This window comes from Hyperolius riggenbachi, chromosome 2, assembly GCF_040937935.1.
Source record: "Hyperolius riggenbachi isolate aHypRig1 chromosome 2, aHypRig1.pri, whole genome shotgun sequence".
Classification (NCBI taxonomy): domain Eukaryota; kingdom Metazoa; phylum Chordata; class Amphibia; order Anura; family Hyperoliidae; genus Hyperolius; species Hyperolius riggenbachi.
Genome location: NC_090647.1, coordinates 325,236,933 through 325,262,346, shown reverse-complemented (window position 1 = coordinate 325,262,346; position 25,414 = coordinate 325,236,933). Strand labels below are relative to the sequence as shown.

General features: G+C 44.9%; 1 protein-coding gene across 1 annotated transcript; it reads right to left on the bottom strand.

Moving 5' to 3' along the window:
• Nucleotides 1-342: 342 nt before the first annotated feature.
• ID3 (inhibitor of DNA binding 3) lies at nt 343-2,523 on the bottom strand. Its single transcript, XM_068265486.1, has 3 exons — nt 2,072-2,523; nt 1,620-1,687; nt 343-976 (listed from the first exon to the last, which is right to left on the bottom strand). Exons 1-2 carry the CDS (start codon nt 2,375-2,377, stop codon nt 1,637-1,639), a joined length of 357 nt encoding a protein of 118 aa, XP_068121587.1. The 5' UTR covers nt 2,378-2,523; the 3' UTR covers nt 343-976; nt 1,620-1,636.
• Between the last annotated feature and the right edge of the window lie 22,891 nt (nt 2,524-25,414).

Genomic DNA, 25,414 nt, shown 5'->3' with positions numbered 1-25,414 from the left:
CTCTCTAGTACCCAATGCAGCAATACAACTACAGCAAACTAGAGCAACAGGGACAAATTTCTGCAATGTACTATTGTCTTTAGAAGCTGCATTGTATATATTAGCCGCATCGGCTCCTAATGTGTCTTGTGTAACATAAGGTATAGAACCCCAAATCATCCATACAGTAGCTTTGCAACCCTTCAAGTTCCCTCATTGGCATAACCTGGGCCATACCTGTGTATGATTTAAGTATATTTAATAGAAGCAGGTCAGGTCTGTCCCAAGTCTTCTTGTGCAGCATTTGATCACTCCTGCATGCATACTCCATACAATCCAGCTACACTCACAACACCAGCCAGATTTTAAAAATAACAGATTTTTATTATATACAAATACACAAAATAACAACTTTTATAAAAAGTTTCTTTTTCTAAAAATAGGAAACTGCAGTTCCAAAACATTATTCTCTACTTTAGAGAGTGGGTTATTCTGAAGCCAGTGCCACAGATTAAGGCATCTATATCCTTACAAAATATAAGATGTCCACATGTAAGTATACATTGTTTTACAAAAATATATACAGCTCTGAACATATCTCTTTTTCAGGATGATAAGAAATTCAAGTTGGTAAGAGCATATAGAACACATGGGGGGATAAACGCTTTGTTGGCCCACAGTGTGGAAAGGAATGTTAATTTAAAAAAAAACACCCGTGGGGGCAAATGACCAAAGTTCTGAAGCCTGCAGTGGAAAAGGCAGGCTTAGGGATAGGTTTTAAAAAATGAAATTTGTATCATAGTTCTTGGGATCACTTGAGGAATAAAGTGAATTAATAGCATATGTTGGTCTTCAAAAGTTCAGTAAGAAAAATAAAGTCTTTTTTTCCCTCTAGGAATGTTATCTTTGATTGATTGCCGAATCCACAAGGGTTAAATTCTTGCACGTTGAATTCTGTTGCTTCATGGAAGATTTTTTTTTCAAGTGTTTCCCACACCTGCAGAAAGAGAAATATGCATGTATATGAATGTGAGTCAGAGGGAGGGAGGGAGGAGAGCAGACTGACTGGCGCCGGAGAGGAAGCTAGCGCCGCCCCTGGGGCTGATAACATCGAGCTGCTGCTAATTGACACACAGGACTCTGCTTCCTACTCATTACAGCAAATGCCCATCTGCTACTAAGCTGACTTCGGGAAAACATGCTATGGACTTCTGCATACACCTCTCATTAACTTGCATTAGTCTGTAGTTTTTAAGGGGATAACTGTAAATATACTAAATGTGCATTAATTGAAGCAATAGGTTTCGTTTTCAACATCCAGTAAACTACAAGGAATGTAACATTACAACTTCTCTGCACATTTACGTGGACACAAAAGATGTAACTATTCTACTGGTAACATTTGTAACTGTCAGCATTTTCCACTGATAGATTGTATCACCTTAGCCAAAGAGGAAAGTTTGTAAGGATACAATACATTGGCTAGGTTGATTAAAAGAGCAGGATACCAATAATATATAACGTTTTTTTTTAACTTCCATCCTAGTCCTACCATACTAAACAGTAATTTATTCTTAATGGAACCAGCAAACATTAACACTCATTATAGAACGAGAAGACAAGAAGGAAAATGCTCTTACCATGATAAGTAGATGGGTCAGTGACAAACGCTGGCGTCCTCTGAAGACATTTCTGTGAAATCTGAATTCTGTGAACAGAAAATAAATATGGTTAGAATCCAATAGGTCAATTACCTCTCGCAGCATTAGTAGTTCGGATGGACCGGGATAGCTATGGTTAGGTTTAGATAGACTGGGTAGTTAAGAGCTGACTGGGTAAAAAGGAAATGACTGGGTAAAAAGATGACACTGGGTAGTTAAGAGATTAACTGGGTAGTTAAGAGATGACTGGATATTAAGATGAATGGGTAGTTAAAAGATGACTGAGTAGTTAGGAGGTGTAGTTATAAGATAGGGTAGTTAGGAGATAACTGGGTAGTTGAAGCTAGAAGATGACTGGGTAGTTAGAAGATGGCTGGTTAGGTGAATGGTAAGTTCCATAGTTACAGCACACCAGTGGCAGACTAGCTTACCTGTAGAGAGAGTATGCTGCCGTTGTGTTCTTGCTCTTCGCCCAGCACGATCTGGAGGTCGAAGATGTAGTCAATGACATGCTGGAGGATCTCCACTTGGCTGAGTTTGCTCCCCTGGGGAATGCCCGGCACCAGCTCCTTGAGTTTGGAGTAGCAGTCGTTCATGTCATAGAGGAGACCCATGGGTTCTTCTACTCCTGCTCCCTTGTGGCTGCTGCTCCTGGCGATGCTCAGGCTCTGCTCAGACAAGCAGCACACAGCCTGGTAGCAGCTGGGCATGGCTCTCACGGGGCTGATGGCTTTCATGGTTCAGACAAGCAGACGACGAGACTGGCTCTTGTTATAATGCTCCTTGTAAGGTCTTCTTGACCTGTCCGCGACTGGAGATAGCAGTAGGTGAAGCTCCTGGAGGGGTGTGTGAAGGTGATGAGCGTGAGTTTGTCAGACACTTCGCCCCGCGTCCTTATATACGACTGTATTCTTCTCTCCTCCCCTCATGCAAATCTGCCTCTTCTCTCCACCCCACCGCTCCATAATATTGAGATAACAGCTGGCTGAACACTTTCAAACAGCTTAGCCTGATTCCTGTGGACTGGAGACAGTGTCATTAATGTCACAGCGAGGGGAATGGATGGGATTTGAGAGAGGGGGGGGGGGGGGGGGGGGTGTCCTCAAAAACTTTTACAACTTTTTTGTTTATTGTTATTATTGATTTAAAAAGTGCCAACATATTCAGTGGCGCTGTACAGAGTAGAAACACACATGGGGTGCATAGTAATGCAATGGTAAAACATACATGCTGGTACATGATACAGAATTTAGAGTTTAATTGTACAATATTTCATATATTTAATGAATCAGTAAATGGTATCATCCAGATTTAAAACTTTAAGCAACATAGATGATGGCATCGTGGCTTAATGTGTTGATATCTATATCTATGTAATGTATGTATGCCATGCAGTTCTGAAACAATATGTACTAAACATTCTAAAATAAAGTGAAAATCAACGTTATGGAAGCTCAAATGCAAACAGATAACGTCTATAACTAAAACCGTTTTACTTTAATAAGAACTAAGAAGTCGCAATTAGGATAAAAAGTAACAAGTGATAAAAGCCACCATTCTCTCAATAATTACTCTTTAATCTGTTTAGCAGCTTCTGCGTTCACATATCATTATGGCAGTTTAGTACTTTTCTGTTACTAATCTGTTTCTTTCTAGTGTAAAGTCCAGTCCCCCCTCTCCCCCTCCCTCTCCCCGACCTCCAGACTCTCTGGCGTCAGGAATATTATCCTGTGACCGAGGAGGGAAGAGGCTGGGAACTGAATGAGCAAAACAGACAGGCTGCCTATGCTGGGGGTAGCCAGAGCGTGCTGCTGCTATTTATTTAGAAAATACGTGCATGTGTAAAGGCAGCCAGTGTGTAGGAATGGAGGGGGATGGCATTATTACTATTATGCATTTATATAGCACTGCCAACTTCCACAGCGCTTTACAGAGTACACTGAATAATTTGTTACTAATGCTGGCCACACATGGGCTGATAATGAGCCCATATGGCAAGCAATTTGTCGCCCTCCCAAATAAAATCTGATTGAGTAGCAGTGATTGATGGTACATTTTCCATACTGTCAGCAGAAATCTAAATGGGAATCAGTCAAAGCATGGCTCTTTTACACTACATGCGATTTTGATGCGATTTAGGCTACATTCACAGTGGGACGTTGTGGAGCTGCGTTATAAAGTCCTATAACGCAGATTACCGCACTGCAATGATAATCCTATGGGATCTCCACAGTGTAACATTGTAACGTAAGGCCTCTTTCACAGTGGGACGTTATTTTGTACTACGTTATGTGTCTCTTGGTGCGCCGTTTTCGTTGCATACTCATGTTCCAAAAAAACGGCGCATGCGTACATTTAAAAAAAAAAACCTTCCTGAGCATGTGCACACATAACGCAGCAAATGTATTGCTAAACGCACAGCATGCAGCACTTTCTAAATATTGGTACACGTTACACACAACGCAACGTGTGCACTGTGAATGTCGCACAGACTTTGTATTGCTGTGCGTTAGTCTGCGTTATAATTTTTTATAACGTGTGACTTTAACGTCCCACTGTGAAAGAGGCCTTAGCGTTAAGGTAAAGCACTGCTGCAGTGTGTTACCTCTAAACGAATACTTTTCATTGCCTGTATGCTTTACCTACTGTATGCGATGTTAATGCAGTGTTAATTAGCATTACCACCTTTTCTTTGTGTTGTAATGCTGCGTTGTGACTTTAACGTTGCATTACAACGCAACGTCCCACTGTGAACAAGCCCTTAGGCTGTGTTCCCACTAGAGCAGAGAACGAACATTTTTGATCCGTTCTCCGCTCATTGCAAAACTAACAGTGAGCGCATCCTATTTTATATATACCAGGGCTGTGGAGTCGAGCAATTTTGGGTGCCTGGAGTCGGAGTCGGCAAAAAATGCACCGACTCCGACTCCTAATGAATTTGTAACTGTAATTAAAATAGAAAATATGATAAAATGTTCTATTTCTCAGATAATAGTCATTAAAAATAATGTATATATACAGTATATATACAGTAATAGCTGTGTTCAGTCCACAAAAATGAAATAATCCAATCAAAATGAGTTACTTGTGCTGCTTCAATAAAGCACTCCCCGTATTTTTAAAGTCAGATATACACATCTGATTGTGACTGTATATATGATGTGTACACAGGAATCTCTTATATATGTTACGGCCAGAACCCGAAGTGTGGCCACTTCTAGTTCTGGCCAGCCACTTCGGGTTCTGGCCGGCCAATGTGCAAAGTGGCCGCAGCGCAGCGGCCAATGTTAGAAATGGAAAGTTTACATTTATTTTACAGCCGTCTCGCTGCGGCCAAATGTATTAAAAGTTGCTTAATTTAATTAAATATAGCCGGCGGCAATGTGATAGATGAAGCCGCCGGCTTTCGCACTGCCTCCTCCTCCTCTCCTCCTCCCCCCCCCCGCCTCTCTCCTCTCCCCTGCCTCCTATACGACATACGGAGCAGCCGGGCGGGGACACGCGTGTCCCCGAGAGTCGTTCGTCGCGGCAGGGGAATCCTGCCGTTCCTGCAGAGCGGGCGCTGGCAGAAGCAATGTCTGCAGCCTCCCCGCTCTGCTTCCCCTGCCGCGACGAACGACTCTCCCGGCGGCTCCGTATTGTATGGAAGGCGGGGACAAGGAGAGAGGCGGGGGGGGGGGAGAGAATCGGGGGGGGGGGAGGCAGTGCGAAAGCCGGCGGCTTCATCTATCACATCGCCGCCGGCTATATTTAATTAAATTTAAGCAACTTTTAATACATTTGGCCGCAGCGAGACGGCCGTAAAATAAGTGTAGCTTTGCATTTCTAACATTGGCCGCTGCGCTGCGGCCACTTCGCAAATTGGCCGGCCAGAACCCGAAGTGGCCGGCCAGAACTAGAAGTGGCCACACTTCGGGTTCTGGCCGTAACACATATACTAAATAACATCTATGCTGTAAGAATAAATCCTGATGTGTAGCGGTGTCACTAATGCTGGATACACACGTTGCGTTTCCGCGTCGATGCGGCGTTCGATTCGCGTCGATTCGATTATTTCCAACATGTCCGATTCGCAGGTCGATGGATCGTTAGGTCGATTTGCCATACTTTACATGGCATTCGACCTAAAAATAATCGAAATGCGCTCGGAAATGCTCGGAAATAATCGAATCGACGCGAATCGAACGCCCGCATCGAACGCGGAAACGCAACGTGTGTATCCAGCATAATAGAGATGGTCAATGCGATGGAAATAATTCTGCACTGATGCTGATTTATGCAAATGTATGCACTCCCTTTGCTGATGAAATCAAATAATTTGATGTGTTGTTAAAATTTGGTTTGGTGACTACAAATTAAAGGGTACCTGAGACGGATGAAAAGTAAAGTGTTATACATACCTGGGGCTTCCTCCAGCCCCCTTCAGGCTAATCAGTCCCTCGCTGACCTCCACCACCCGGATCTTCTGATATGAGTCCTGGTAATTCAGCCAGTCAGCGCTGTCCGGCCGCATGCCGCTCCCACAGCCAGGAACATTCTGCACCTGCACAATAGTGCTGCACAGGTGTAGTACGCCCCTGCCGGCAGAGTGTGTGCATGCGCACTACGCCCGACTGGCTCAAGTACCTGGACTCATAGCAGAAGATCCAGGTGGTGGAGGAGGACAACGAGGGACTGATTATCCTGAAGGCGGCTGGAGGAAGCCCCAGGTATGTATAAAACTTTAATTTCATCTGTCTCAGGTTTACTCTGTTAGGGCTGGAACCCACAGGAGCGCTTTTGGCAGCGTTTTGGCAGCACTGCGATACGCTAGCAGTTTGCCAAAACGCTGGGCTAATGTTAATGGATGGGGCAACTTCCACAGGAGCGTTTGCGTTTCTCAGAAATGCAAACGCAGGACGTGCAGCATTTTGGGAGCGTTAGCGCTTCAATGTAAAGTATTGAACCGCTAGCGGAAACGCTCAGCAAAACCTAAACTGAGCGGTTTTGCTAGCGTTTTGCGGTTCAGCACACTGTAACAAAATGAAAAATAATTCACAGGACCAATCAAGATCAAAACGCAAAACGCAAAACGCTAGGCACCCGCTGGGGAAAAAAATACAATGTTGCAAAACACGACCAAAAACGCGCATGAATCCGCTTGCAAACCGCTCAGACAAAACGCTAGCGGTTGCGTTTTGCGTTTGCGGTTTTCAGTGGGTTCCAGGCCTTACACAGTAGTACTATACTCTACATATGCACTCCCCACAGAGCTGCAGGGAATCCACTGAGAATGCTGTGCACATTGAACACAGAGGTGTTGTCTGTCACCCATAAACCTTGTTCAGATTGTGCATGAAGAATGTGTAATAGAGGAAGAATCTCCTCATTACCCTGCAGAGTACCTGCACATCATTCTTACATGTACCCACACTTACATTGCCTAGGGCCTGATAGATGTTCTTTGTTCCGGTTTGTACCTTTTACAAGTACTCTTACCAAGGACTAGTTTTAGTCTAAAGGGAATAAATATAGTAGTCTACATATCCTTCTCACTTCAGTTGTCTTGTAAAATTCCTAAGCGTTGGCAGTTAAGAGACGAATTTCATGTTACATACTTTTAATCAACAAAATTGTAATATGCAAATTAGAGGAGTCGAGGAGTCGGAGTCGGTGGAATCCTAAACTGAGGAGTCAGAGTCGGAGTCGGTGGATTTTTGGACCGACTCCACAGCCCTGATATATACATAGAAGCTGTTCACACTTGTCACACTGCAACTGATCCGCTGGACTTCTGTGCAGTCCGCAATAATCCTGGTCCAGGCAGATGCGTTCCCCCATATAGCCTATGGAGGTAACACATCTGCCCTGGGCTACAGCCGAATCATTGCGGACCATCAGAGTGCACATTACACTGTCCGCTCCTGCTGGCCGCACGTGATCCGGAAGCAAGTGGAAACGTGGTCTTAAAGTCCTGCATGCAGCGTTTTTTCTCCTTGTGACTAGCATCCAGTGCAGCCAATGCAACGGTATGCAGCATAACAATTAATATGGAACACGTCTACGTACATATATCAAATTACTATCGCCTGCTGGGATTGGGACAGGATCCCTCTGGGGACAGTTTGGGGCTGAGTTCTGTACAGAAGCAGTCAGTTCTGTACAAGACAGTCTGTACAGTCAGTTCTGTACAGTCACAATGCTAGCCTACTAGCCTAGACACTAGCAATGCATCTGTTACTATAAAGTGGTGAGGAGAGAGACGACACAGGGCATGCGACTACAGGGGGCTCCCATACACACACTAGATTTTTACCCAAAGTGGTCTTTATTGGCCGCCCAAGCGTTATCCAGCCTGTGTACATAGCTTGAAACCTGCCAAGGACAGCTGCTATGTCACATAGGTTTATTGAGGGGAGAATAACTGTTCAATGCAGCAGACTCAGTGTGGAAGGCCTCTTAGGATGAAACTGTGGTGAACAAGTTCTGTACAGACACACTGTTCAACTTTAGCTGACCAGCGGGTACTGTTCAATGGAGAGGGAAGGAGGGACAATAAGCAGACAGGCTGACTAGAGGAACAATAGGCTTGGCCAAGGTAATTCAGAACTCCACGCATAACAAGCGCTTCTTGTCAAAGATGATCCCCAACCAACCTCCTCTGCCGAAAACTATCTAGCATGTGTATAGGTCTTAGGCCTGGTTCACACTGGGGTACGATTTAGCAGTGCACATTTTGCTACATTCACAGTGGGACGTTGCAGAGCTGCGTTATAAAGTCTCACAGTGCGAGGTTAGTGTCGCATTCTTACGTGTAGCATTATGGTAACTTCCTGCTGCAGTGCGTTACCTCTAAACACACATTACCACACATTACCAGGTACATTAACCACTTAACAACCTCTGCCACGCTTATCTACGCCCCTTTAAACTTCACCTGAGTCACAGGGGCGTAGATAGGCAACTCCTGTTTATTTTGCTGCTGTGCGCGTCCGCGTGCACGCGGATGTGCATACGCGTCGGGCACCCGCTGGTCCGTGATTGGCTGATGTGAACATGTGTTCACAAAGCCAATGACGGTGCTCATTCATGTAGAATGTGTGTAAACATTGCATCAGTCTCTATGCTTAAGGTCCGTACACACGCCGGACTTTAGGCAACGACGGGTCCATCGTTGCCTCCCGCTGGGTGGGCGTGCCAGCGACAGTCCGGCGTGTGTACGCTCTGTCGTCAGACTGATACGGCTGTTTCTGAGCGATCCGCCGGGCGGATCGCTCAGAAACAGCCGTATCAGTCTGACGACAGAGCGTACACACGCCGGACTGTCGCTGGCACGCCCACCCAGCGGGAGGCAACGACGGACCCGTCGTTGCCTAAAGTCCGGCGTGTGTACGGACCTTTACAGTTACTGAGATCACTCGTGAGAGGATCTCAGATAACTAACACAGCTTTAGTGACTGATCAGCATCAGTGAGTTTTTTTTTTAAATAAATTATACCCCCATTAAGCCCATTAACCCTTGCCTCCCTTAAATGCGAAAATTGCTGTGGTTTTTAGGTGAAAAACCCTGTGGTAGAGAAGTGGTTAATCAGCTTTACCACTCTTCTTTTGCGTTGCGTGTGAATTTAACGTTGCATTACAACGCAGCATCCCACTGTGAATAAGCATTCAGTCTTTTTTCCAAGTTACAACAGAATGCAAGTACAATATTAGCCTACTTTACACTATAAGCCTGGCACTATCTGGCTTTTAAGCACCACCAAGATGCCAGGAATCACTAGCACTGTGTGAACTAGCCTATAGTTTTACCATCCCCTATGGATTAAACAGACGTTCCTCAGTTCAGCAGGCTGTGTTTACCCATTGATCCCTTTTCTGCTGACTGACACAAGCACACAATCATTGCATAGCAGTGGATGTGTACACAGGTTTGTATGTGCAGATTGCACTCCCCCTCCCTTCTTTTCTCCAGCAGACAGCCTGGCGCCAGCCCGTGACGTCACGCCCACGTCCTCCTCCCGCTGGGGGACGCGTCTCCACTGGCAACCACTCTACCGCAGCCAGCCAACTAGAGGTGAGCAGTGGGGCGGGGCTCCTGTCAAACAGCTGCAGCTGCGGAAGCCTCTTTCACCTAGAGCCGTTCCCAGGAAATGGAAGCTGCTGCTTGCCTGTGTCATATCGCTTAGCCACAAGTGTCCACACCTCTGTGTGCATAGCTGCATATACACAGGGCGCTGCTGCCCTCCACTAGTGGCACAAAGTCAATACAGCTGTGTATTGCCACCGCATGGGAATCATCTCTAATCCTAGTCTATAAATAGCATGACATCACACAGCTAATCCTTTCATTAAGGTGCTGGCTGGAACACACAGACCCAACAGCATGGAAAGCCCAAAATGTAATCTACATGTATAAATCACATCTGCATTGTTCCCTGAACATGGAAAATTTTACAGCTTTTCTCTACACTTCTTTGTAAATTAAGTTGAGATCTTTACCTCAGGTTGAAAAAATAATAATTTGAGTTTTTTTTTTTTTTTTCAAAGTGAGCCTGAGAGGGGGTGAACAAAATGACTGCCAGGTCTCTCGGGGTCCACTGGGCCCCTCCGTTAAGCTGTTGTCCGCAAACTGTGCTGTCCTGGCAGTGCGCCTCCTTGATCATGCTCCCAATGCCGGTAGCGTTCTGTGCATGCACAGTTTGTATAGACTTGTAACTGCACATGAGCAGAAACCTACTGGCCACTAGAGCGCAATTGAGTAGGCGCATGGTCAGGATAGCGCATGTGCAGTGGTTCGAGACTCAGCCAATCATGGACTTTAATTTTGCCTGACAGCAGCGCAGAGGAGGGGACACAGAGAACACTGAGGGACCTAACAGACTACAGGGGCTGGAAGAAGTCCCAGGTAAGTAAAAATTACTGATTTCAAAATTATTTGATTTGGGTGTTTTGCAAGTGAATCAAGAACATTCACAAGAACATTGGTTGTTGTGGGCAAAAAGTGCAAATACCGCACATGAGGCCATGGGCTACAGTTTTATTTTTCTCACAGATAAACATGTTTTCCCAAGGTAAGGAAGGGAAGAATGACCATTAAGTGACCTTGGGACACCTGTACTAAAGCTTTATTCTAAGCTCTGACCAGCTGCCCCAGCTAAGGACAGCCTAGCTTGTGTATGGCGCTAAAAGCAATCCTGAAATTGATGTAAAAAGTGAAGTTTGATACTTAACTCAGTAGTCCAGATAGTCCAGAGGCTTCCTGGTTCCTTCTACATGCCACTCCTCTGTCCCTTTATGCCCATTCAACCCAGTGTGTAGTCGAGTATGCTTCTTCTGGCCGCCAGCATGGCCATGGACAAGCATAACCACACTGGGCATGTGTGAGTGTAGTCTGTGCATGCCCAGTAGAGGAAACCGCTTGTGCATGGAGGAAACATACACAAACGTACTCGCACATGCGATAAAGAGGAACCCAGCGTGACATGTACCTGGATACAGGCCTGATTAGAGTGCATAATTATAAATGTCATACCCACAGGTGGGGAGCAGGATACAGTTCCAAACACATTAGGCACGGGGCAGCACAATCTTAAAGAGGAACTGTAAAAAAAAAAAAACGGTACTTATCCGTTAGCCGGGCGCATCCGGCAGGTGGCGCTAATTACTATTCCCCCTCCAGGCCGCCATGGATAGTAGGGAAAGATGTAACTCCGGTGGAGTTTTGTCGCCACCTGCCGGATGCGCCCGGCTAACGGATAAGTACCAAAAAAACATAATAAAGAAAATTGATTATTATAATATTAATTTATATATTATTTAGTCAATGTTTGCCTATTGTAAAATCTTTCCTGACCCTGACTTACTTTCTGAGATTTATCACTGGTGGTGACATATTTAGTTCTGCCAGGTGATCCATGCGGAATGTTTGTTTACTGAGAGTGCTTTGTACAGAGTAAAATATTGCTTGCTTGGCAGCTGGAAAAGCCATAATTTCCCACAATGCAATGAGGCTCACTGACAGCAAACTGTCAGGACCTTGGTCATGACATCACACTGAGGGAGGTCGGTTCACCACAATATCAGCCACACAAACCCCCTGATGATATATTTGAGAAAAGGAAAAGATTTCCTGTGGGAAAGGGGGTATCAACTACTAATTGGGATGCAGTGTAATCCTTTGTTAAAGTTCCGCTTTAGTCCTTTGTGAACAGATCAAAGACTGCACTGCAAGAGTTGCAGGTGGCAGTGACACAATCAAAAGCCATTTCACAGCTCTTCATAAATATATAATATGCCCCTAGGTATGTATATGGTTGACAAACAGATCTGCTGAGGGACAGAAACAGAACAGTATGAAAGATATTGCTGTGATCAGACAGAACAGTGTCCCTGTGTTGACCCTGGGGCTACGATATGTTCTTGTTCCTCAAAAGAGATTTGTTTCCAGCACTAGGCTTCCTCATTGTGACAGTTGCAGTACTCAAAACCACCCATGTGGCTTTCGCCCTACAACTGACCTGCACCACGCAAGTGTCAGCTGCAACACGCCATTACCTACACACAGCATATGGGGTAATGAGTAGTGATTCTTTTATGTATCCATGTTATGTGAAAATGATGCCATGTTTCTCTTCTCACTGTTTATTCCACCTAGCGTCCAACTGGAGTATCTGGGCCCAGCAGGCGAAAGATGACAAGCACCCACCCTAAGCAGCAGGTGCCACCCCTATGTGGTATTGTTATTGTGCCATGGAACAAAGTGGGTACATAGACCGTCATATACAGTTGGCCCCTACTTACAAACAGGTTCCTTTTGCAGGGGCCATTTTTAAAGTAAATCTGAGGTGAAGAACAAAGTAAAGTTTGGCTTACCTGGGGCTTCTCCCACCCCCCCTTAGTTTGTTAGGGACCCTCAGAGTCCTTATGGTCTCCTTCGTTGTAGTCCGCAGCTCACAAATTCCCGGTCTCGGCACGGTTCCGTACATGCACGATGCTGATAACTGCAGCGGGTTAGGGCTCGTTTCCACTGTAGCGGTGCGGAATCGCCTGGATTCCACCGCTGAAGAAATTGCATGCGGCTGCGTTTCCGCATGCAGATTTACCCGCGAGGAGCCATGCGAATTTAACCATGTCACTGCCTGTGTTAAGTTCCATTGGCTTTCATGCGAAATCGCATGCGAAATCGCGGGGAAATCCGCATGACAAAGCCGCATGCGATTTCCCTATTGAATACATTAGCGGCGATTCGCCCGCATTCCTGCCGCACGCGAATCTGCACGACCCTGTCGTGCAGATTTTCACCGCACCGAAAAACGCCGCCGCCGCACACGTGGAAACAGCCCCATCCACTAACATTAAGTATGCGAATCCGCATGCAGTGCCCGCATGCGGATTCGCTATAGTGGAAACGAGCCCTTATTTAAAGACATGCACGCTTCCATAGACTTACATAACTTTCGGTCCGACGCAGATTGCCGCAGTAGCCGCACAGTAACATAGATCAGTGCTGGTCGTAATGGAAAAATCTATGCTTACGGATCATTACGCGTAATTTTACGCTATTACGCATTACGCAATTACGGTTACGGCGTAGGAAATTATCTACGGTACATCACTGTAATTACGCGTAAACTTACGCAATTACGCGTAAGGATACCGTAATGAAGGCGCTTACACTACGATGTTACGCGTAGTGCCGTAATACCCATTAATGCGTTTTTTTTTTTGACGCATGCGGACGATATGTACGCAATAGCCGTCAATGTGACAGTTATTGCGTACATATCATTCGTATGCGTCAAAACGTACGCTTATACTGAAGGGCGGGAGAAGATACTATTGGTTGCTTAGGATGTTGACTGATTGGCTACTCTTAGAAAATGGGAGATTTTACGTTAGTAATTACGCGTAAAATTACGCGTAAGTGTTCGTAAAATTACGCATGCCTAGCAATTACGGTAGACAGTGTAATTACGATACCACTTACGGTCTTACGCGTAAATAATTACGCGTAAGACCGTAAGTTACGCGTAACGCTTACGCGTAAATTTACATTGAATTACGATGCGTAATTACGCTCATGCGTAATTTCGGCCCAGCACTGACATAGATATGGACAGGCGTTAGATAGGGCACTTCAGATGCATTGTACCACAATGTGGGGAGTGTGAACTCCCCCATAGACTTTCTAATGCACCGCACCGCCTCGGTGTGAAAGGGCCCTTCATTTTTCTGTATTGTACGTATTGGTACATGTGAATAAATGATTTACTTTTGGACAACTCTACATTTGGACATACAGTATAAGCAATGATTTGTGTTTGTTTGCAATGTGTTTTAAACAACTTACAACAGTTTATAGAATATTGAAACCTTTAAATACAAAATATGTAATAACAAAAACAGTATCATACATTTTGTACACAAGGACAAGTTTGTTTGTATGTATGAAATGTAACTCAAATCATTTGTAGATAAGGGACTTTCTGTGTACTTATGCTGGGTATACACGATACGTTTTTCTTCTCGATTTTCCACCTGATCGTTTTTCTCTGCTCAATTCTGCACTCAATTATCTTATCTTCCGTTCGTTTTTCTTACCTTTTTCCATTTACTTCTATGAGAAATCGAGCAAAAAAACGATCGGAAGGAATATCGGACATGTCGGAAATTATCTATCGAACCCATCTATCGGGGGGGGTAAAAACGTATGGTGTATTCCCATCATTAGACACCTATATTAAACAAAGATACATAAAAGGAAGGTCCGCACCTGTCCAGGATTCCAAATCTTTATTTTAGGACATGTCCAATATAACAAACATGGGTACAAGCATCAAGTTGCTGACATGTTTCGAGCGCTAGTGTAGCTCGAAACATGTCAGCGACTTGATGCTTGTACCCATGTTTGTTATATTGGACATGTCCTAAAATAAAGATTTGGAATCCTGGACAGGTGCGGACCTTCCTTTTTTGTATCCTTGTGGGCTTTGCTGACCTGGTCGTGCACTGTTGCGGGGACCAGCGGTGTTCACACATCCTTTCTGCAGTATATTAAACAAACCTGCAAAAACAACCCCAAAACACAGGCATGGACACTATTGCCAGCAGTAACACTTATCACTTTTGATGTCCCACGCTGCTGTCACATCTCCTGCCTCCTGTGGGCTATTTCCAGAAAGGTGTTTGGAATCTGCACATGCATCCCTAAGTCCTTACAAATGTTTGTCTCACATTTGCAATCTACATTATCACACAGTAATGTGTTTTGTAATATGTTGCCACTTTATAAATACTGAGTCCAACAATGAGTTAACATTATAGTAGCAGTAGGGTATTGTACCGTGTTAGCCATCAGTAAAAGCAAGAAGTTTTAAATCAGGATGATACCATTTATTGGCTAAGTAAAAATGAATAAGAATAAGCAATCTTTCGGCCTTGCAGCCTTCGTCGGGCTTACATCCTGTTAGTTTGCAGGCTGGTGGTACAGACAGCTATAACATTACTAACACTTCCTCAGTAGGACATTTTTTGTATGGAGGCATAATTGACTTACCAGAGTGTTGGGATTTTGGAGGAAACCAGAGTACGGAGAGAACATATACATCTAGATAGTGCACTGACCAGGATCCAAACCTGGGACACCAGTGCTGCAAACTTCATTATTATGAACTGCTGCCTTGGACACATAATATACTATGCCCCTTTAAGGCTCAACCCCCCCAAATAACACACACTCCTCATTGTGCCAACACCTCAGGTGTCTACTGATATGCACAGAACTTTTACAAAATCCCAGCCCAGGTCATCAGGTAAGAATGATAAACATCACAAGCCTATGGAAATAGACTGTTAGCTTGTATGGGCAGGGCCTCCTCGCCTATTGTATCTTGGTATTGCTTTGTTGATGGACCCATTTGTGTTTTCTTAGCACAACATGTGCTATGGAACTGTGCTTTAATCCACAATGTCCTTGTTTGTCTTTAGAACATGTCTAAAATGTGCGCGCTGCCATAGGCGCCCATGCAAAAAGTCGCATAAAGCAGCTACAACAGTAAATTTGGGTGCCGGAGGTGCCATGTAACAGGACCACCCACTATAGAAACTGTGGCTATAAATAGGGGGCGCCGCCATTACTATAGTGGGCAGCTATTCTGATCAGGTATGTTTGGCACCCATATTTACTGTTATACCTGCTTTTAGCAGCTTTGGCCTATGGGAGCACCCATTAGTGTTAGGTAAGTATGGAGGGGATGGGTAATGTTAGGCATAAATATGGGATGAGAGTTAGGATACAGATTGTGATAGATTAGCAGTAAAATTACCAATATGCTACTGTAGCAGGTAATAGAATATTAGTAACATTACCAATACCGCTATTTCATTATAAACAACCATTAGTAACATTACCACTATTTTATTTTTACCCGCAGCGTTTTTAAATGCACCTTAACAGTATATGCCAAGTGCTGTTAAAGCTTTTAATGATTATATATATATATATATATATATATATATATATATATATATATATATATATATATATATTCAGTGTTGTTCAGCTACTTATTTCCATTGTACTCTGGTGTGTTTATGAAGCTCAATGAAAAGTTCATATAGAGTTTATGGAGTTGAGCTGATAGAAGAATGCCATTGCTGCTGTGTTGTGCTTTCACACAGGACCCTGTGTTTGTCAGGCACTGATAAAAGACTGCACAAAATATTTCAGCTCTTAATTTGAAGACCTATTAAACACCCTACTGTCAGTACAATCACGGTGATGCAGCCTGCAAGCACAAATAGTTAAAGTTAGTAGTGTTTCTCCCTTCCAGGCCAGAGCTCTCCCCACCCTGCTGAGCCCAGGTGCTGGGAGGGACAGTGAACAATGCAGAGGCCGGCGTCAGTCTGTCTGCTGCCCTGCTCCCCCCTCCCTGCCCGGCTGCAGCTGCGCCTGGAGCCCGCCCCCAGCTTGCTCCAGACCCCACAAAGAAATCTTTATATGGGGCAGTGAAGGGTTATAGAGTAGGATGGAGTATGTGAAATATTGAATAATGAGTCAGAGTATGTATATATCAGAGGAGCACCCTGCATGACATTAACAAGTAACACTTTGAGTTGTAGAATGATTGTGAACAAGCAGGCAGATCCAGCTAAGTAATAAATCATAAACACAAACAGTATATGTTAATCCTTTCTCCCTGCGTCATAATTTGTGCTTGTTATGTATGTCGGGCTGTCATTTACACCGTATGTATTGTACAGCACTGCATAATGTTGTTTACATTGTTTTCTAACATATAAAAATAATAAGAAGAAACTTATGTGTGAAATTGTGAGACGGCCAATTCTATCCTGCGTTAAAATGAACCAAAGAGCTTGTCAGATATGTTCTGGTGACCGCACTCCCCAACATGTACAAGGGTGGTCATACTGTGCCTCTGCGCGTACGGCTGTGTCTACTCCGTACTACTGTGCAACTGCGCAACAGAGCTATTGTACTGGGATGGCCAGCGGACGATCCGAGGAGCCCGGGGAGACGGCGAGGGAGCCCCAGGAAAGTATTAATGCTTTACTTTAATCCATCGCAGGTGCACTTTAAAGAGTAACTGTCGGGCATAAAAAATCAAAAATCAATCATTTATTTTCATCTGGCAAACAAGTAATAAGGATGCTAACCAGGCAATCCAAAAGTTTAAATCACTATTACTTTTCTTGTTGATAAATGATCATTCCACTCTTATTTGGTACACACAAAATTTGGTACACAAAAAGGAAGTTGCAGGGCATGCTGGGTTGTCCTTTTTTGCTTCTCTACTTTCCCCCCAGACTTAACTAATGCAGCCTAATTGGCTGAAGCCTCTTTCCCTCCTGTTTTCCCCTCTCACACCTCTGTTCCTCTCTGATTGGCCAATATTTCTCATGCTGAGACAATGCACTTTCTATAGTGAAGGGCAGGCAAATCAGGCAGAGGAGAGTAAGGGAGAAAATTACTCCAGGATTTACTTCAAAATAGCCACAGTTAAGATGGGAAATGCTAAAAAGGATTTTCTCTTTTTTTTTTTTTTACTGTAGAAAAGTCACTAAAATCAAAACGTGGACAGTGCAATACATATGTTGTATAAGTAGAGCAAGTATTCAGCTACTTATATATGTGTTTTTTTCCTGAGATAGTATGGCTGACAGCTCCTCTTTAAAGCCCCTGTTCAGGCAAATCTTTTTTTTTTTAAATCCAATCTGCCCACTAGTGGTTGAAGATATGAATACAGTTTTAAAAATTGTCCCAAATATCTGAATTTTTTGTTATCAGCAGCAGTCAGGTGTCCGTCGCTGCTTCATCATTCAGCAAATAACCTTTGCAGACTCTGGAGATCTGTGCTTGTCACAAGCAGTGGGGAACGGATTGCAAAGTGAGGCATCACCATAGAGGGGAGTAGCACTGGAGGAGTACTACATGGATGGAACTTGTCTGAATAATTATGTTTTTAGGGGGACATGCCTGCTTAAGGGCTGGTTCAGACGGACGTTTGCAGAGCGTTTACAGCCAGCGTTCAGGGCTTGGTGTTAAACGCTCCCATTCAAGTGAATGGGAGCGTTTGTACCAAGCTTTCAAGCGCGTTTACACAAACGCGGCGTTTGGGTCCCGATTTTCTCTGGCGTTCAAGGAGCCCCTGGAAGCTACATGTAGCTTCCAGGGGAGGTTAACCGCGACGGCTAATGTCCCCCTAGGGGAAGAAAAAACGCGACCGCATCCAAACGCACACGAACGCTGCTGAACGCGACGCCAGCAAACGCAACGCCTCCAAACGTCCGTCTGGCCTTAAGGCTGGTTCAGACGGACGTTTGGAGGCGTTGCGTTTGCTGGCGTCGCGTTCAGCAGCGTTCGTGTGCGTTTGGATGCGGTCGCGTTTTTTCTTCCCCTAGGGGGACATTAGCCGTCGCGGTTAACCTCCCCTGGAAGCTACATGTAGCTTCCAGGGGCTCCTTGAACGCCAGGGAAAATCAGGACCCAAACGCCGCGTTTGTGTAAACGCGCTTGAAAGCTTGGTACAAACGCTCCCATTCACTTGAATGGGAGCGTTTAACACCAAGCCCTGAACGCTGGCTGTAAACGCTCTGCAAGCGTCCGTCTGAACCAGCCCTCTTAGGCTGTTTCCTTTTGTGCTAATTTACTGAACATTTTCATAGCAAGAATTTGCATTAGCATGAAAACCAATGATTGTGGATGGTCTTGTTTCCATTTAATGCAAATTTCCCTTTGCAAATGTATGCAAAAAAGCTGACAGAATGCTGCATTTTTTTCCGTATTCTATATAAGATTTTCTGCATACAATGCGAAAATGTGAATGTGAATTTTCACATGCGTTTAAGGAAATTGCTATGTTAACTAAGCAGAACATGTCAATTAGGGCCATTGCTAAAAAAGCCACACGCTAAAATGTTCATAAAATGCATGTAAAATATGTGTTTTTTCAATTTTTATAAAAATGGCATACAATTTTCCTGATGTGAAAACGCAACGCTACAGTGGAAATGTAGCATAATTGTATTATTTAGTGAAGGGTGCGCATGCAGGCTATTTATGTTATTTGGTAATCATAATGCTACCTAATCACTGTATATAATTTGTTTAACATACTTGCCTAATTATGGGATTTTAGGGACATGTTTATTTGTAGATAAGCAGCCTAAAGGTACCCATATATCTAGCAATGTTGGTGGCCAATCAATTAAGAGACAGATCTCTCTGTGATCGGGACTGATTGGAGAAAGATCTGTGGCCGCTATAACGTGCAGGCCGATTCCCGATTAATTTCAGCATGAAATCTTTAGGGAATTGGCCTAGTAACACCGCCTCGTCATCTCGCTGCCACTGGTGCTGTTTCCTCTAGTGTAAAATGTGCCCCCCTATTGCTCCGTTTAATTAACTGATACCTGCATTTATTTGGAGGATGAGAGACAATCTTGTTTGTCACTCCACACTTTTTTGGCTCAAACATCTTACCCTGTGAAAATATGGACATTTATTTAGCCATGGCATTAGTCTGCCTAGACTAGCTGGACAGAGTTTAGAGGGGAACTGGATTTGCATATGGAGTGTGTGAGAGAGTTTGTGTGTGTGTGTGAAGTGTGTAATGGTGGGAAGTATTGAATTATATAAGTGAGATAGTATTTGTACGTCTAGTGATACTAGTGTAAACTGCCTTTGCATTGATCAAGCGGAATTGATCTTCTGCAAATATAATTGTGCGCATGAATACGTTACCTGTCGGTGTCCAGCACTGTCTCCATCCCCATCCTGACACACACGTGCCCCATGTGGTTGCTGGCGCACAACCACATGAGGCGCGTGTGTGTGAGGGAGAGGACAGAGACTGCGGCGGACACCGACAGGTGAAGTATTCATGCACAGGCACCGGGAAGGGGAGGGGGGGGGGGGGGCGAGGGCAAGGGCAAGGGAGGGAGGGAGGGATGGATGCACATTTTACACTGGGGGGCAGAGCCAGGGGTTCCATCACGTTCATTACTTGTCCCATTACTGCCACCCGATAGAGCACGTTGACCCAACATTTTGCTGCATGTCCAACCGATACATGCAGCCAATTTCGGACCAAAATTGGATGCATGGGTTGATCAGGCATGCTCTTGGCAGCACCGATTTTCATCCAATTCGATTATAATTATCGAATCGGATGGTTGATAGGCAGCACCGATTTTCATCCAATTCGATTATAATTATCGAATCGGATGGTTGATGGGCCGCCAAGTCACCTGATGTATTCACCTACATTTTTTGGGGGGTTTTATGGTTTTTTTGGCTGCTTAGTTTGTCTTATTTGCCTATCAACCTGCTATCACTAGTACTACCTGAATGTCACTAAAATCTACCTATCATTACCTGCCTGTAATTCGAAGCTACATATCGATATCTGTCTATAACTGGTTTGCTTGTGATTATTGTTTGCGTACATGTAAATGCACTGTTCATAAAATTGTATGGGAATGTTCACATCTCAGCATTGTAACAGACCACATTATCCAAATACACTTTTGGCAGTGCGTTGTTGGATAACGTGTGCGATAACAATCATATTACATAGCAGTTTGCTGCAGTTACATGCTATGAAAAATAACGTCCATGATATGACAAGTAGAATGTGTGCTACGATATGCCTAGGTGTCACACGTTCAAACATAGTATGAACTTAGCCTAAAGTTGGCCATACACTGTTTCTTTTAACCAATATATGGTTGACTAGTCACTAGATCATTTGATAGAAACTGCTAGAAATTCATCGATTTAGCTGATTGAGCCAGATGAAGGATTACACTTGACCAGTGGTGGACCAGAAGTACATTGCTATTGGCGCTATGAGCAACTAATTACACAGGGAAGTTTACTCTCACCTGTCCACCGGCGCCTCCTCCCATGTCTCTTCTCTCCTGAGGCAACTGTGCCACATCACAAAAGCTACATACCAAACACTAGAGGCCTCTAGTGGTCACATAAGGTAAGTGCCACAGTGCTCCTAGTGTCTGGCCTCTAGGGTTTAGTCATGGGACACAAGCGCCACGGGAGAGAAGAGACAGGGTGAAGCATTGGTGGTGGAGTGGAGAAGACGTGAGAAAGGCTTGGCAATGGGGTCTGGGAGCCCCGAGAGCCCGGTAGGCAATGCGCACAGATTTTCAAGTGATTTCATGCTGACAATCTGGGTACAGTGTGTGGAGAGATTCGATCAGATAGATCCCCTCTTCTGAGATAAAGAACAGAGAGGGATCTGTCTGTTGGCCACATCAACCAGTGTATGGCCAGCTTAAACGTACATACACACGTCGGATTTTTGCAAACGACGTTTGAACATCTGGTCGTTTGGATGTCAAATCGGGCATGTGTACGGTCGGTCGTTCACCTGATAAGACTGGATGTGAACGATCTGCCAAGCGGATCCGTCAAAACCCGTCTTATCAGCTGAATGACAGACCATACACACGCCAGATTTGACGTCCAAATGACCGGACGTTCAAACGTCCAAACACCTGGTCGTTTGGAAAAATCTGATGTGTGTACGAGCCTTAAGTGTCATTGGTATCCCATTTGTCTTTAATAAAATGTGCACATGACATAAAGAAAGAGTCTACAGTATGTATCCTAGGTTCATGCACTTTTTTAGGCTACTTTCCCACCAGGACGATGCGTTTAGGGGCGTTATAGGGCGCATAACGTGCCCCTAACGCAACGCCTGGTGGTGTTGGAGCAGGACGCTACCAAGAGTCGTGTTAAAAGCAGCTCTTGGTGCGCCTGCTCTGTCGGATGCGCTGCGGAGCCTCCAGCCAATCAGCGGCCGCTCCTGGAAGTAAACACTGCATGTGCAGTGAATATAAAGTAGCCATGTGCTTGGCTATGTAGCGGCCTCTCCCTGCCTCCTCTCTGCCCACAAAATAAAAAAAACACCCATACTGAGCATGTGCAAACAGTCTAACGCGGCTTAAGTCACTAGAACAGTATGCTGCACTTCAAACGAACATGCAGCGTTACTGTGTAACTAACGCAACGTGGGCACTGTGAACAGCCCATTGATTTTTCATTGCTGTGCGGTGGGGTGCGTTACTGGCTGCACTAACGTGCGCCTGTAACGTCCCAATGTGAAAGCAGCCTTAATATATCTCTCTGCCCACAATCTGTTGTGTCCACACCCCTGTGCTGTACATCTACCTCCACTTTGATGTCCAAAGGTCCTCTTATCTTCAGGGCCCTAGCAATACCCCCAGGAAAGGGGGAGGGATTTAATATCTATTTGGCTTACAGACTGCATTTTCTGTTTAGATTGGAAAGCAGTGACTTTTGCTTAGGATTCCAAAATGCTTCTCATATATGAAGTATTGTGAGGGGGGGGGGGGGGGGCAGGGGGTGTTTTACTGTATGTCTCAATCCTTACCATTTTGCAGAGTTGGAAGGTATGTAACAGGTGCTTTAAGAATACTGGTTTTATTACTGTTATGCTGCTGATCCAGCTATTTACCTTTCTCAGTCGTGTTGAACAAGTCTGTAATTCAGGTGGACCGATTTTCCATCACATACACTTTTTCCAACTGGAAAATCAGCATACCATAACACAAACACTTTTAGGAGATTAGCAATTGTAGCCTCCTTGATTCTCTAATGACAGGTTTATTTTACAAGATAAGGGTCCTTTCACACTGTTACTGATGTATTGCAATGGACAAGATCATTGCACCGCAATTAAATACAATGATATTCCAATGGGGCTTTCACATTGAGTGCGGCGTGGCAGGCCTTCCCTGGCAAAGTGCTCGTTTACAATGACAATGAAGTATACTTTCAGTCTACTGCACGTTTCACTGTAAAGTCACACCGCACGTCTAATGCGCAGTGACCCTTTTTAACACTGTTGCTCTGCAATGGTTTCACAATGCAAAGTGCACAGTGTGAAAGGACCTTTCCTGTGCTTGAAGAAAAGCGAAATATGACTTTGGTGGCCCCATCAACCAACCGCCCCCCACCCACCAGGCTTTCAGCCCCCCACACTGGATCATTAAATGATATTGTCAAATTAGTAACAAAAAAGGACACTGGGACATATCCACAAAATAGAAGTAAATTGTTGTTGAAGTGCATGGCAATTTCCCCGTATATGCTAATATGCAACTGGTATAAGTAACGCTGTCTGTGCACTGCAATTCTGCTGCTATTTAGTGAGTATGCCCCATTGTGGATAGTAGTCAAATAGCTCTCCAGTATAGTCAGAGAGCCCCCTCCAAGTATAGTTAACCAGTGAGTCCCATCAGTATAGGTAGCCAGAGAGCCCTCAATCGAGTATAGGTAACCAGAGAGACTCCCAGTATAGGTAGCCAGAGTGACCCTCCAATATAGGTAGCCAGAGATCCCCCCAGGATAGTAGTCAGATAGCTCTTTAATATAGTTAGTCATAGAGCCCCCAGTCAGGGAGACCTTCCCCCACCCCAGAGTGTGCAGAGTACCTAGGATGTCTAGATTCAGGCCAGTTTCACACTGCAAACTGGTGGCAGCAATGCGGTGCATCATGCCCGCTGCACCACATCACATCGCCAGAAACAGGCCTTTAGGGAACATTGCGTTAGTATGCGGTGTTCCCTCTCTGGCCACCAGCCAAGCAGTAAGTGATGCTCACTTGTGGTCACTTCCTGCTTCAGGGTATGCGTACTCAACATCACGTCGGAAAATGTTTAAAGGGAAGGTTCAAGCAAAATAAAAAAATGAGTTTCACTTACCTGGGGCTTCTACCAGCCCCATGCAGCCATCCTGTGACCTCGTAGTCACTCACTGCTGCTCCAGTCCCCCGCTGGCAGCTTTCCAACTTCGGAGGTCGGCGGGCTGCATTGCGTACATTTTTACGCATTCCCGCTAGTGCAGGAACATTAACACATACTTTTGTACGTGTTACTGGTTCAATGCGTAAATTTTTACGCATTGAACCAGTAATGCATAAAAATGTATGTGTTAATGTTCCTGCACTAGCGGGAATGGGTAAAAATGTACGCAATGCGGCCCGCCGACCTCCAAGGTCGGAAAGCTGCCAGCGGGGGACTGGAGCAGCAGTGAGTGACTACGAGGGCACAGGATGGCTGCAGGGGGCTGGTAGAAGCCCCAGGTAAGTGAAACTCATTTTTTTATTTTGCTTGGACATTCCCTTTAAAAATCCCTGCATCCCCATAGACTAACATGACTTCCGGGCCGATGCAGATCGCTGCAAGTCGCCACAGAAGTGACCTGGTAACGTAGTTCTGGACCAGCGTCAAATCGTGGACTTCTGGCGGACTTCACCACAATGCAGGTAATTGACCTGCATTAGGCAATTTACGCAATACAACGTCTCAGTGTAAAAGGGCCTGCAGGCTACATTCAGACTTTTTTTCCCTGCATTTGTGCTTTCTAGTGTATAACATGCGCATTAGTGTGTGTTGGTTAAAGTGTCTATATCGAGAACCATAATCATTTTTCATTTCACTAAGCACAACTAAGTCGTACCCGGAATTGGATTTGGCACAGTGAAAGTAATACAGCAATTGAAGTAAGAAGAAGAAAAAAAAAAGAAAACCGCAGATTTACAGACCAACAGACATGTTACAGAAGATCACACAGTAATAGTAATGCAACTTATAGTGAGACGGTAACAGTCCACAGGGGGCTATGAACTAGGGGGGGGGGGGGGAGGGCCACAGGGGTGGGTGGGGGGGCATGGTGGTCAGAGTTCAAGAGTCTGCTGGCTGCAGGTAAAAAAGTGATCTTGCGCCTGGTGGTCCTGGCATGGATAGTTCGGAACCTCTGGCCCGATTTGAGACGTCTAAACAAGCTATGGCCTGTGTGGGAGCGGTCGCCAGCAATTTTCATTGCTCTAGCGCACAGCTTGGTGTTGTAGATGAGGTCTAAAGGGGGAAGGAGTTTCCCAATATTTCTCTCCGCTGAGCTGATGACCCTCTGAATTCTGTATCTGTGGCTGGCAGAAGAGCCATAGTACCAGCCCAGGATGGACGAGCAAAGGACCAACTCGATGGTGGCGGAGTAGAAGGACCTCAGAAGTTCCTGAGCCATACCAAACTTCTTTAGTTGGCGAAGGAAGAAGAGTCTTTGTTGCGCCTTCTTTATAGTTGAGATGGTGTTGGCCCTCCAGGTCAGGTCCGCCAGAGATCCATACAAATATGCCACTTTGGCATAGTGCCAACTCCCCACCTCACGACTATTTAAGGAAGTAACCAAGTCATAAGCCAGGGAGCAGAGCTTCTTGTGATGAGAACGAAAC